At 39.3% G+C, this 12,875-nt stretch overlaps 1 protein-coding gene across 2 annotated transcripts in view; it reads left to right on the forward strand.

Moving 5' to 3' along the window:
* Positions 1-11,784, forward strand: part of LONP2 (lon peptidase 2, peroxisomal) — a 43,690-nt gene extending 31,906 nt beyond the window's left edge. For both annotated transcript variants that reach the window (XM_064160326.1, XM_064160327.1), the window contains exons 13-15: positions 6,792-6,999; positions 8,312-8,502; positions 10,197-11,784. In XM_064160326.1, the coding sequence (XP_064016396.1) occupies positions 6,792-6,999; positions 8,312-8,502; positions 10,197-10,418 (621 nt within the window). In that variant the 3' untranslated portion in view covers positions 10,419-11,784. The remainder of the gene's footprint in view (positions 1-6,791; positions 7,000-8,311; positions 8,503-10,196) is intronic.
* Positions 11,785-12,875: the final 1,091 nt, after the last annotated feature.

Raw genomic sequence — 12,875 nt, forward strand, 5'->3', positions numbered from 1 at the left:
AGTCAATAATAGAATAAAATAAGATCTCATCACACTTGTTAAAAAAAATATATTGTACACCAAAACATATGCTAGTATATGTATGTTCTACCTGGTTTTGAACCTTTTCTGGACTTGCTAATTCATTTACGTTTGGAAGTGTGGTTGTGTTGACAAATAATTTCTGCTATTTTATATTTTTTCTACAGGAATAAGTAGTGCAAGTAAGATTTTTTTTTTCTTTTAAATGTGATTTATAATCCAAATATACAAATACATGGGTGCTAGTTTGGGTGGGGTCTCTTTCATTAATAGTTGCCATGAATATAAGCGTTTCATGGATCTGGTGGGCTGTATAACCTGAAATAAGATTGACTGAAGATTTCAACCTGTTTATTAAGTGGTTTTTAAGTATTTCCATGTTTAGCAGGAAAATTAAGTAGTTCCTAAATAGCAGTAGAGAGGAATCCACACAAGATCAATTCCCTGAGCAGCTCAGCATTTATTTTCATGCCCCACTTGCTGCATTTAGTAATGAGTAAATATTTTGTAGTACACGTTTTAAGATTTTTTTTTCAGCATAAAGTAGAATCATAGAATTGTAGATTCATTAGGGCTGGAAAAGACCTTTAAGATCATCAAATCCAACACAACTATGATAACCACTAAACTATATCCTGAAGCACCACATCTACAGCTTCTTGAACAGCTCCAGGCATGGCAACCGCTCCACCTTTTTGGATGGCTTATTCCAATGCCTCACCACTCTCTCAGTAAAGTTTTTCCTAATGTGCAGTCTAAACCACAGTGTTCAGTGCAGTCTTTACTGCCACTGAAGATATTGAAGAAAACACTCCCTGTGCTCTCGGTCCTTCAACCAATCACACCAGTGCCTTGAACTACTTTTTGGTCACTTCTGCACTTCTGTGCTTAATCTCATCACTTCCAACCTGTATGACTAGTAATAGATAATAATCAGAGTCAGACCAGACTAGGGAGTTTCCTCTGACCTGAAACCCAGGGAAGCATCAGACTTTGCAGTGGGATGGATCCTGTCAACATATGGGGCTCTTTGTTCCTCTCAGAAGGGAATCACCAGCAACAATTGCTCTTCTTTCTTTCTTAGAAACACAAGTATTGCTTGGCCATAACTTCTGTTAAATAAATTCTTCCAACTAACCTATTGCTCCTTTGAATTTTCTCAAGTTATCCCAATTTTTTTTCAGACGAAGAGTGTAGCTTCTGTCTCAGTGACAGACATTTCAGATTAGCTACTGGTGTGTTTTCAGGTTTTGTAGTCTGCGGTGCGTCTCTCTCCTTTCCTTATCTAGCCATCAAAGCTTTATCTCTGTCTTGCATTTTGACATTTATGATTAGTTGAAGTAAAAGATACATGGAGGCAGCCACTGTGTCAGTACTTGAATGAGGCTGAGCAAATAGACTGGAAAACATGACATGACTTAATTGATCTGCTGTCCTTCAGGGAATACCTTTGAAGAAGTGATTCATCTTTCACCTTTCCACTGCATTGCTTATGAGTTTTCTGTAGAGGTCTCCCAGCAGAAAGGCATGACAGAATGCTCAGTTTATGCTTGTAGAATTAACTCATTTATCACAGATAAATAATCTTATGTGTCACCCTACAGACAAATGTTGGAATAAATAACACAGGCTTCGGAAGAATAATCTTGACAGCAGCTTGCAGCATAAAGGTTTAATGAAATGTTTCAGCACAGCATGCTTTGGGGAAGGGGCTCATAACATATCCAGAGTGTTTTTCTTATGACTTGGATTATAGCTGGGTGTTTGTTTGGGGTTTTTTTCTCCTTTCTTTCAGATCTTAATTCTGCAGTTAGCAAAACACTAAGCAGTACAGAAAGGCCCTTCAGACTTAGTCTGCATCCTCATAATGTGGGTGAAGTTGAAGTGACAGAAGCTCTAGGTCAGTGAAATCACCTGTTCTAGGAAATGCAAGTGTAGATGCCATACAAGAATAGCTCTATTTAATGGGTCAGACAATTCTAATTAAGGAAAAAAATCAGGTTGTCTTTTAGAAGCAAAGCTTGTACAAAGCATAGGTTCAAATAGGTATTTCCATCTAAGAAATACCAGTCTGGTGGTAATATTTCTGGGAAATCCTCCTCCCTTAAAGGGAAGCTGTTGTTACATATTTTGTCTGCAGTGGTTTGTTAAAGAACGAATCAGAGGAGCAGACTAGAAGAATGAATGGCACAGTCAGGCTGGAGAACCTGTGGAAGAATAACAGATGCTGAAGGCCAGTGTTTTGGAAATTAATAGTTGTTGTGAATTATTAATAATACTTTATTAATATTAGTTTTTAATAATTATATTTTAAAATCTGGGAAAATTCCCTGAGATTCTTTGGATTTTCAGTTGACAGGAAGTAGCTGCACAGAGGGTATTTATAAACACAGAATTAAACATTTTAATCAATCAGAAAAATAGGAATGCGGAAAGAGCAAAAATTCTAACTATGCTTCTGGAGCCTTGGCATTAACTCCAGCATTCGGACTCATGACACTTTGGTCACTGAGTAAGTTTGCTGTACAGAGATACTTCCAACACTTGCAATAATGATCCCAGGGCAAAATACAAAATATTCCAGGCAGAGGGAAGGAGAGAAGAACTGAGCTGCTGCTGCTGAGCTAGTGCAAGCTGCAAACGTGGGCACCCAGTTAATGAGCTGCAAATGAGGTGCTGCTCCTGGTGGAGGGTCAGTGCAGAAAGGCAGGTTTCTAGATCACCTCCTATTAAATACACCATTTTGAAAATGAAACTGGTCAATAGACACTAGCATCATTGTTCTGACTAATAAATTCAAAGTTTAGTGCCTCCTGTGACCAGGCAGGCACATTAAAGGCAAGCACAGACACCTGACACATGGTGCTAAGCCCCTAGCCCTAAAGGCTTTTCTGGGGTCAAACCCTTATTGTTTGCTCATCTGCTCAACTTCCCAGACCTGCAACAGGAAGAGAGCAAGGGTTAAACTGGCCTGGCAGGATTTATGCCCTACCAGGACAGCTAGCAAGTAACTTAGGGCTGGTTCTCATCTTCCCATTATGAAAGTCACTAACTTGTGAAGTGACTCCAAAACTGCAGATTCGCAGATGAGATCCCTTTTCCTTTATCTTGGAATAGCTTTAAGTGTTCTGGGTTGTGTTTTTTAACAGTTGCACTAAATATTAAGGCATCAGTTTTGCAGTGTCTGAGCAGCTAAAATGTGTCTGACGGTATGCTCAGTAACTCAGACTACAGCTGAATGGTAGCTGGGTTCATCTCATCTACAAAAATGATGGAGTTTGAATACTTGTGAAATACTTACTTAGGGAAAGTGACCCAGAGTTGTGCCAGGATGACTTTTGCATGAATTTGGAATAGAAGAGGTACAAGTGGCCCACCTGGTGAGTCACTGAGTTTTCAGAATGGACCCCCTTGCTCTCTAAGCTCCTTCTCAGAGAGGAGTCCAGGTGCGGCTGGATCCAATCTTAAACCCAGTCAACAGTTCATGACTAAGACTTTAGAAGAAACTGGGAGTGAAAGGGATAAAGGAGAGCTTCCCATTGAGTTGGAGAGTTCAGAATGAACCCTCTTGCTCTCTGAACTTCAGAGTGATGTTAGATGCACCCCTAGTCCCAGATTTGGTCAATGGTTTATGACTAAGAAGATTTGGGTGTTGGGACTTTGCTGTAGTGCTTTAACATAACATTGTGTCCTATGTAACTTTGAGATGCTAACAATTACAAGTATCCTAACGGTACTTTTCCCCTGTGACCGTTAATCTTGTCAGGCAAACTTGGTACTTCTCAAAGAGGCTTTTGTGTTTTTTTTTCTTGTCGTATTTCCAAGATACTCAGGAGTGGCAGGTGCCTAGTTGTTCTAGCTCACTGAACCAGTGCCCAAGAGGTGCAGGAGTCAAATTGTTTCAGGTAAGCAGGGTCAGAAGGTACCAAGTTGTCCTAGCCACCTACGTTTTGCAATTACCAAAACCACATCTGCTAGTGCTGATTTCATAGGCAGCCCAGGGAGGGGAGGGGTCTGCACCACCACACTCCTGATGGCTGGAGTCTTGTTTGTGCCAGGAACTCCTGTATTGGCACAGCTTTTCTATGGTCAGAGCTGGCACTACTGTACCGTGCTAATTCCCTAACACCAAGAAACAGTAATGCTGAGCAAGGGTCACATTTGAAGTCTTAGTCAAATTTAGAAGTGACAGTGCTTGATAGCTCAGTATAGCATCTGACAAAGCATGCCATACAAAACCCAAAAATTGTAAGAAGCATTTATGTTTAAGTTAATTCTGTAGCACTTTAAATGCTGGCTCTTTTTTTCTTTACCAGTTCTCTTGCATGAAAAATTTGTTCCTGTCCTATCTAGTTGTCTACAGGTACAACTTGTATGTTTGTAGGGGAGTTTACTTGTTTAACAAGTGCATTTCTTTTTGTACCAGCTGCAGAGTGAGTAACTGTTCACTCTTCCTGCATAGATAGTTGTTTTCTATTTGTGAAACAGGGAAGAGAAATGGAGCAATTGAGAATTGCGTGGTCTTGATTTTGATTCTCTTTTTTTATATGATAGGAATGGATTTCAGCCTGATAACTCAAATGTTGACATTTGGATGCCATTTAGAATTCTTGTTCTGATAATCTCATGGAAGGGTATATTATTCTGTTTGGGTAATCCACTGCTGCTGTTTGACTTAGAAAACTTCAAGCCCATGTACTACTTGGGGGACTTGCAGCAGCGTTTCTAGGGAACTTACAGAGAGGATGCCAGTAGTACTTCATAACTCGCAAATGTCCTGAACAAGTGTTCCCACTTCTAGGGCCAAGGTACACGGCTGACATGCTTCTGTACAGGCTGCTCTGATCTTGCAGCTGGGCTGATGGTTAAAAGCAAGTCAGCTTTTGTGTATACAGAGTTTTGTTTTTTTCAGTGTCTGTACAAAGTCTGTTTAGTTTACTTCTCTGCGAACTCTTGGAAGGAAGTAAAGGTTATTTTAAGTTGTGTGGAATGAGTTGATGCTTGAGGAAAGAAATTCAGCCTATTGCTCTGGGTTTGAAAGTATAAAGTGGAATGTTAAATATGCTCAGAAGGGACAAAACACTAATAATGTTTAATGTAATTAGAAATACAGATTTTAGATCTGGAATTTACTATGGTTCTGTTGTTAGGCTTCTTCAACTTGCTTTCTATCTAAGAAATTAAACATTACTTTAAATTCTCTAAACAGTTTAGCGAAGAATTTCTTTCAGAAATGACTCAAATTTTCAATTTTGCATTTCAGCAAGAGGCAATTATTTTTAAATGAGCATATTGCTTTATTTTACAAAGTATGTGTCCTTTGCTCTGTTTGCTGCCTGACAGAGTAAAAACTCATGTATTTATTACAAGGCAGAAAGGAATCTGGATAACTCTAGTAGTTCAGGACATGCTGAATAGCTGTATGATCTTGTATCAAGATTTCTTCATCTCCTTAAAACTCAGGAAAGCAAAAGGATTTTCTGTATACTTTAAAATAATCTCTCAGACAAAGGAAAAAGAATCAAAACCTTTCCAGGTTTCCTTTCATGGAAAACATCCTGATTCTCTTTCCTTCCCTTAATACAGGAGACTGGAATTCAGAGACTTCCATTACTCTCAGAAACTGGGCATAGACAGGCTTTTAGATAAGAAGATCATAGCCTCAAGCAGAACACTTTTAACTCCTGGTAACTGCTGATGTGCATCAGTCGGATTTCCCATCCTCTTTGATAGTCAGTCTGCTAATAGACTCATGTTTGCATCACTGACAATTACTTATAAATGTCTGCAGTGAACAGAATCGGGGTGTCCAACAGTAGTTCACCTCTGTGGTAGTTTGGGAATTTCCCACCCGCCATGAATTCACCAGACTAACTCAGCCAGCTGGAAGTTAAAGAATGAAGCTATATTTACAGCATGGCAAAAACATACAAGCATATATACACTCTCTCTATATATGTACACACAGAGAGATACTTACAGTTATATACAATTTAAAGTAATACAGAACTACAAAATGTCTCCCAAACAGCAGAACTGCCCAAGAGGGCTTTGAAACTAACTCCCCTCCTTTCCACACCCACCCTTATATCAGAAGCTTTGCATGCAGGGGTGAGATTTTCAGATAAGGAGTTAGAAGCAGAATGATTAATCTGAGTTATACAGGTCCAGGCAGAGGAAATAGTGAAGCAAGCGGCAACCAGACAGAAACTGACTGACTGTGTTTATGTTTCTCGTTGTTGTATCTCTCAGCCGAACAAATGAGTGACACAGACATCACTATAATTTTCTTTTCACAGCCAACAATCATAATTTCTCTCATTAAAATATTCCAATTAGCCTCAAACCAGCACAACCTCTGAAAAGTCCATCAATTAACATTTGGGAGCAAACCTGACATTTTCATATATTAACAAACAGGGCAAATACATCTCTAGCAGATGGATTAGTAAGTGTCCAGCCAGCATTGACTAAATACTTAAAAGTCATTGGAGGAAAAATGTTCTCATTGAACTTCTGAGAGTGGGGAAGGTTTTAAGAATGATATACCCAGTTGTTTGCCATTGCTTTAAACTGAGCAGCCACATACAGCTCCTAGTCTGTAATTAAGGTGTATGGGTAAGGCAGAATTACTGCTACTTTCCAATAGTAAGTAAATAGAAAGAGAGGCATTTGGGCTTCAATGCTGGTTTGAAGGCAACTATCAAAGTTTTCACAGGGGTTTTGTCACAAACGTTTCCTGAACTGTTTCCTCTGTTGTTTTCCTTCAGGTATCTGAACGCTTAAGTCAGCCAGGAGTAGCCATAGGTCTGGCCTGGACTCCCTTAGGGGGAGAGATCATGTTTGTAGAAGCCAGTCGCATGGATGGAGAAGGCCAGCTCACATTGACTGGTCAGCTTGGAGATGTTATGAAGGAGTCAGCACACCTTGCAATTAGCTGGTTGCGCAGCAACGCAAAGCGATACCAGCTGACCAACGGTAGGTTGTGACAGTGACAAACAATGCCAAGCTCTATTGCATCTTAGAGGCTGAATGCATCCATTGGCCTGTTACTGCAGGGACACAGACAGGGAAGCACTAATAGTGCATGGAAATCATATGTCCTAAACTTTGTGATTTTTCAGTAATTGAGCAAATGGTTAACATTTCTGAGTAATGGTGGGAGTTACTCCTACTCGTTGTGGCAATGTATTGTGTTGCCTAGACAGGGTTTTATAGCAAGTGGTGTTACACTGAAGATGAGATCAGCTCTAGAATTCCTTTTTGTAGTTCTTTTCTCATTTCTGCCAAGCTGAAATGTTAGTGGCCTAGCAAACAGATCAGTGTAGGCAGAGCATGAGTTGCCACTGCAGATTCTCCCACTCCGGTCAGTCTCTTCCTGCAAGCAACCTGGAAGGCTGTGGGCAGCCTGTGTGAAGATGCTTCTTGACTTGTAGCAGATGCTACCTCTTACTCATTTTTACACTCAGGCTTTCCAGCAGTACTTTGTGAAATAGAAATAAAATACTGGTTTTATTATTAATAAAATACTGTTTCTATTAATACTTAAGTTTTCTTTTCAGATGAAGAGTTTCTGTTAAAAGTAGGGTTTGTAGTCTAAGTTTTAATATTAGTTGGTTTGGTATAGCAGCTGTTGAACTGCACTGCAATGAAACTTCATCCAAGAAACTTCTAACTGGGTTTTTGCTTGGATCTTCTAAGCGTCCTGGAAATGTGCTTCCTAGTTTGAGCATCTTCTGAATAGTCAGATAATATTCCAGTATCTATGTCACTATTTATGGAACTTTAGCCAGGTTAAAAAAATAGGTTGAATTTATGTATGGAGTCCTGATGACATTAACTGTACATGTTTAACTCATTTACACTGTTACAGGTTAAGTAACAAATGTCCAAATGAGAGGTTTTCCTTATACTGTTGGTTAAAGCTGAGTTTCTGTGGAGTTCTGTTTTTCTGATGTGTTCTATGAAAACAGACATAAAACCTCTTTAAAATTCTACATAGGAATTCCTTGGGTTTTACATTAATCCCTACTCTGCATTTCCCATAGCATACAGCTGCCAGGCTTCTTGGTTAACTGTTGGTTTGTGTAGGAATCAGGGTGCAGGAAAGCTTGAGGGGTTTGTGTTTGTTTTTTTTTTCTAGGTCCTCTGCAATACAGTGTTGTTTTTTTCAGCTTGCTGTTTAAAAAATAATGCTAAGACTTAATTCTCTGGTGGGCTTTTAGAATAAAGATTAGGAACAAAATGGGTTTAGATTTTTCACATTAAAACCATTCTTTTTTTCCTTAAGCTTCTGGAAGTTTTGATCTCCTTGACAACACTGACATCCATCTGCACTTCCCAGCTGGAGCTGTCACAAAAGATGGACCATCTGCTGGTGTTACCATAGTAACCTGTCTTGCTTCACTCTTCAGTGGGCGGCTGGTGTGTTCAGATGTAGCCATGACAGGAGAAATTACACTACGCGGCCTTGTTCTTCCCGTAAGCATTGTCTGAGAAAAGAGCTAAGTTGTATTGATCCTCCCTGTTCTGCATATAAAATCTGTTTACAGCCTTTTGGAGAGGGAGAGCCTTGCTGGATCCTTCCTTAGCAAGCAATCCAGGTCTCTTCTGGTGCAGTTGTAAGAGGTTGCTGGAAGCCAGGCTACTGTAGCACTGTACCACTGCCGTTTGCCTTGCACTTCACACTCTAGCTAGCCTTGGCGCTGCGTTCAGGGAGAGCACTGTCAAGTGTCTAGTTGTGAAGGAAACTTAGATGGCTACAAAATACTTTGCAAATTCTAAACATGCTTCCTTGAACTATCAGTATGGAAGTATCTTTGGTTTCTTTGAAAAGTTGCTTCTTAAAGTTCCTACATTAATTGCACACAGATTGCTTTTGCAGCTGTGTCTGTATGAATTTTTACATTCTTCCATTTTGTGCCTTTTGTATAGTTCAGCTGGATGGTGCCCCCATAAAGCTTTCTCAAAGCACAAGGGCAAGGGAAAATTTTCAGTCTGGAGCAACTGAGCCAGTACAGGAGGATACCATCTTGTACTGAATGATGGTCACAGGAAGGAGCTGGAAAACTATTCTGTTTAATGCAATGTAGTAAATAGGAGATGACACAGTAAGGTGGTGTACACAGAAGGATCTCTGAAATAACTTTCAGGTGGTTAAGAGTGACAAGACTGTGCAATGTGAAAAAGAAGCACTGCATTAAGACTGATCTGGTTTGAGCTTGCTTAGCTTTTCAGTTGACTTGTATTTATTGCACCAGTGACCAAATTTTGCTTAGTTTAAGGTGGGTGCAAAAACCATGTATCTGCACATGTTAAACCAGGTTTATCATCTTCTTCAGTCTTGTCTAGAATCTTAGTAACTTCATTCAGAAGCATGTCAATTAACTGCAGCTGCTGCCTGAAAGCAAGCCATGTGCCAAGTGTGTAGCTTTGTCCAGATAAGAGTAAGCATCACAAGGACTTGGGGTTCACTGCTATATTGTGTGATAGCAGCCTCAATTTTTCCCTTTGGACTACAATACAAAGCTGTCTTTGGCTCTAAAAACATAATTTTACAAGTTTCTTCTATGATATAATCTTTAAATACCATTAGAAAAGTGTTTACAGGGAAGAAGCTACATCTGTGACTAAAAAAAACCAACTAATTTAATCCTTCTTCTGCATTTCATTACAAACTCAGGTGGCTTATTGAAATGATGCCTGTTTAGCACAAAGGTTTCTGCAGCTTTGGGAGCACAGGTTTACTCTTTGGTGTTTTACTGTTGTACAACTTGTTTGTTTAGTGGGGCACTGCAGCCTTTGAACCTAATATACCTTGAACTTGAAAATGTCCTGTCGTAGTGTAGGTGCAGGATTTCAGCAGGCCATCTGAACCCATCAAGGCCATTCTTTCTTCAAAAAGAAAAATTCCTGAAAATACTCTTGTACTTTCATGCCTAGATTTTCTGTTGTTGTGACCTGTTTATCAAAGTGTACTGTAGCATATTAACATACTTCCTTCATTAAGCATATGAGCTAAAACCACAGCTGCATTTTTAGCTGCTTTCCTAAATGACATGGGGAGGGAGAACTTTCTATTGAAATTTAACTCCTGATGTGTTTTGTTACAGTAATTACTTCATTAAATGACTGCAGTGGATTTTTTAAAAACTGATATTTCTTCTCCTTATTAGGTTGGTGGAATTAAAGACAAAGTCCTGGCAGCACACCGAGCTGGGCTGAAGAGAGTTATCATTCCTCAAAGAAATGAAAAAGATCTTGAAGAAATCGCAGTGAACATACGGCAAGATTTGACTTTTGTCATGGCAAGCTGTCTAGATGAAGTTCTTAATGCAGCTTTTGATGGAGGATTTGCAGTTAAGCCTAGAGTTGAGCATTTGAACAGCAAACTTTAAGCAGGCAGGCTGAGACCAGTTCTGTATCAAATTTAACAAAGCTCAGTAACAATCAGCTCTGTATGAATCAAGTGTAACTATGAGCTAAACTTGGCTGTTTAAATGCAATCAAATGAGAAAGATTACTTCAAGAGTTAACAACCTGAAAGCATCTTTTACTGGAATTTGCTGCAGTTTACTACCATCAGCAAAGAATCTTGAGAAAAACAACCCTAATTTCCTAATAGATTTAAGCTTGAAAGAGCTTTTGAGAAGGAATTCCTTAGCTTATCTGGCACATATGTATGTTCATGCCAGCAAATGATTCCATCTTTGAAGAGGACACCTCTCCCAAAGAGGGACTAACCTGCAACCAAGCTATATTCAGAGAGCAGAGACTGCAGCCAAATGCAGCACAGCAAGAATCTAATAGATGGGCTGGTTGCTGGAAAAAAAAACTGATTTGGTGCAAGAGTTGATTTCAGTAGGAAGCAACATTCAGTATGCTAAGAGCATCACAGAAGAAATTTTGAAATCTAAAAAAATACGCTTCAGGGAATTAAAGAGAAGCAATATAGTCTAAATTAAATTAGTAAGTCCTTTCAGCACTCACTTGCAGTTTGTAGCAAGGTCAACACAGGCATAATTTTCCAAACCTAACTACAGGCAGCAATTCCAGCTCCAGAAGAACCAAAATGCACCAATTCTTGTGCAGGGAGGAAGACCATGCACTAAAGTTGACATATGCACAGTTGTACCTACAACACCAGAAGGAGGTGGAGCCCATTTTATGCAAAAGCCTGGTACTGCTTTGGAGGGACAAAGCACATGTCCTTTTCTTACCTGACACAAATCAACTTGATTCTGGAATGCCTACATGTGGAGTTTAGGCTATAAAAATGAAATCCATTCAAACAATGTCAAGAAACTACTGGATCATTAAACTGCAATAGGTACTGCATACTGCAGGTAATTTATGATATCCCATCTCAGTTGATAGCTTTGTCTCATCTTCCCTTGAATGCTGGTGAAGATTGAAATTTAAACTTTCATAATGTCAGGTCCTTGAGTTTTTTTTCAGTGTTCTATGCCAAGGTCAACCACAATAGAAAACAGTATGTGACATTCTCTCCTTGCTTATTCAGAAACAAACTCAAGTGTGCTTATGAAATGCAAGTTGTATTGGTGACAAGAGCCTATTATAGTAGCAGCTTATAAACCAAATGTAGTAGTTTGGTTTGCTGTCATTTCTGTAGCTAAAAAGCTGATTTACCTGAAACATAATAGCACTGATAGTAGTAAATTCAGTGGGTATTTCTGCACTTGATTTACAAAAGATTTTACAACTTTGGCAGAAGACTTAATCTAATAAAATTATAAAAAGACACTTCTCCTTTTGTTTCACTATTTTTAGAATTCTGCTTAGTCATTCAGTAGCCCAATTCAACAACAGTGGAGTCTCAGAACACTCAGAATGCTGGAACACAAAACCCACGAAGAAAATAGATGATAAAACACCAGAAAGGTACTGGTAATGTGACTGATGTGCTGATTCGTTTTTACTCAAAACAGAGGTGGGGGAACTCTTCACCAAACAATGCAGATCGAGTGAAGATTCTGCATTACTTTGCACTAGTGAGAAGACAGCCATGCACAGAATTCTGGTGGAACATAATAAAAAACCTGCATGTGTGTGCAAGATAGCAAGGACTACAGAAGGAAAATTTCCACAGGCAGTCTCCCTGCACAGCAGGGAGTTAGCCCAAGAAAAGCCAAGCAATGAGTTCTGCCTGCCACACCAGTCCACTGCACAAGTCTAGCCCACATGGACTCCTATCTGGAAGGCAATGGGTTTAATGCCACTCTGAAAATACTAATAGATGTTTATTTACAGCTTGTCATGTTTCCTGCTTGTGGAGCTCACTTGTTCGTGTTAACTTTGTTGAGGTCATTTAACTAAAACTTCAGGACTACCCATAATACCAGATAATACAGACACATTTCACTGCCTTTTCTTTTGCTTTCAGTGAACAGTCAAGAAGAGTAACGATCTGCAGCAGCAAGCCCAAACAGTAAGGAATTTTAACATTCATTTCAATACACTAGGGATTAGTCTCCTTTGCAACAGACAATTCAATGGAGTCGATATTAAACATGTGTCCCCCAGAATATATTATACCCTAAGACAGCTAAAGCTTATCAAAGACAAGCAGTAATAGCTCCCTTCCTCTATCCACACTACAAATTGCTACAGATAATTCTAACTATCCCACTAGTGCAATTCATGCTTTAATCATAGCAGCTCTGAAAACACAACAGTTCAGGGGCAGCAACATGAACCAGTTCACCTGCTTCAGTTTTTAAAGCAATACTGCAAAAAAGAAATAGGAAAACTGAAGCCAAATATTAACACTCACCTTTGTCACACGTTTTCCATTTAAGGCTCTTTTTAAACAAAACAGTGAAAACAAAGCAAGG

This window comes from Pogoniulus pusillus, chromosome 20, assembly GCF_015220805.1.
Source record: "Pogoniulus pusillus isolate bPogPus1 chromosome 20, bPogPus1.pri, whole genome shotgun sequence".
Lineage (NCBI taxonomy): Eukaryota > Metazoa > Chordata > Aves > Piciformes > Lybiidae > Pogoniulus > Pogoniulus pusillus.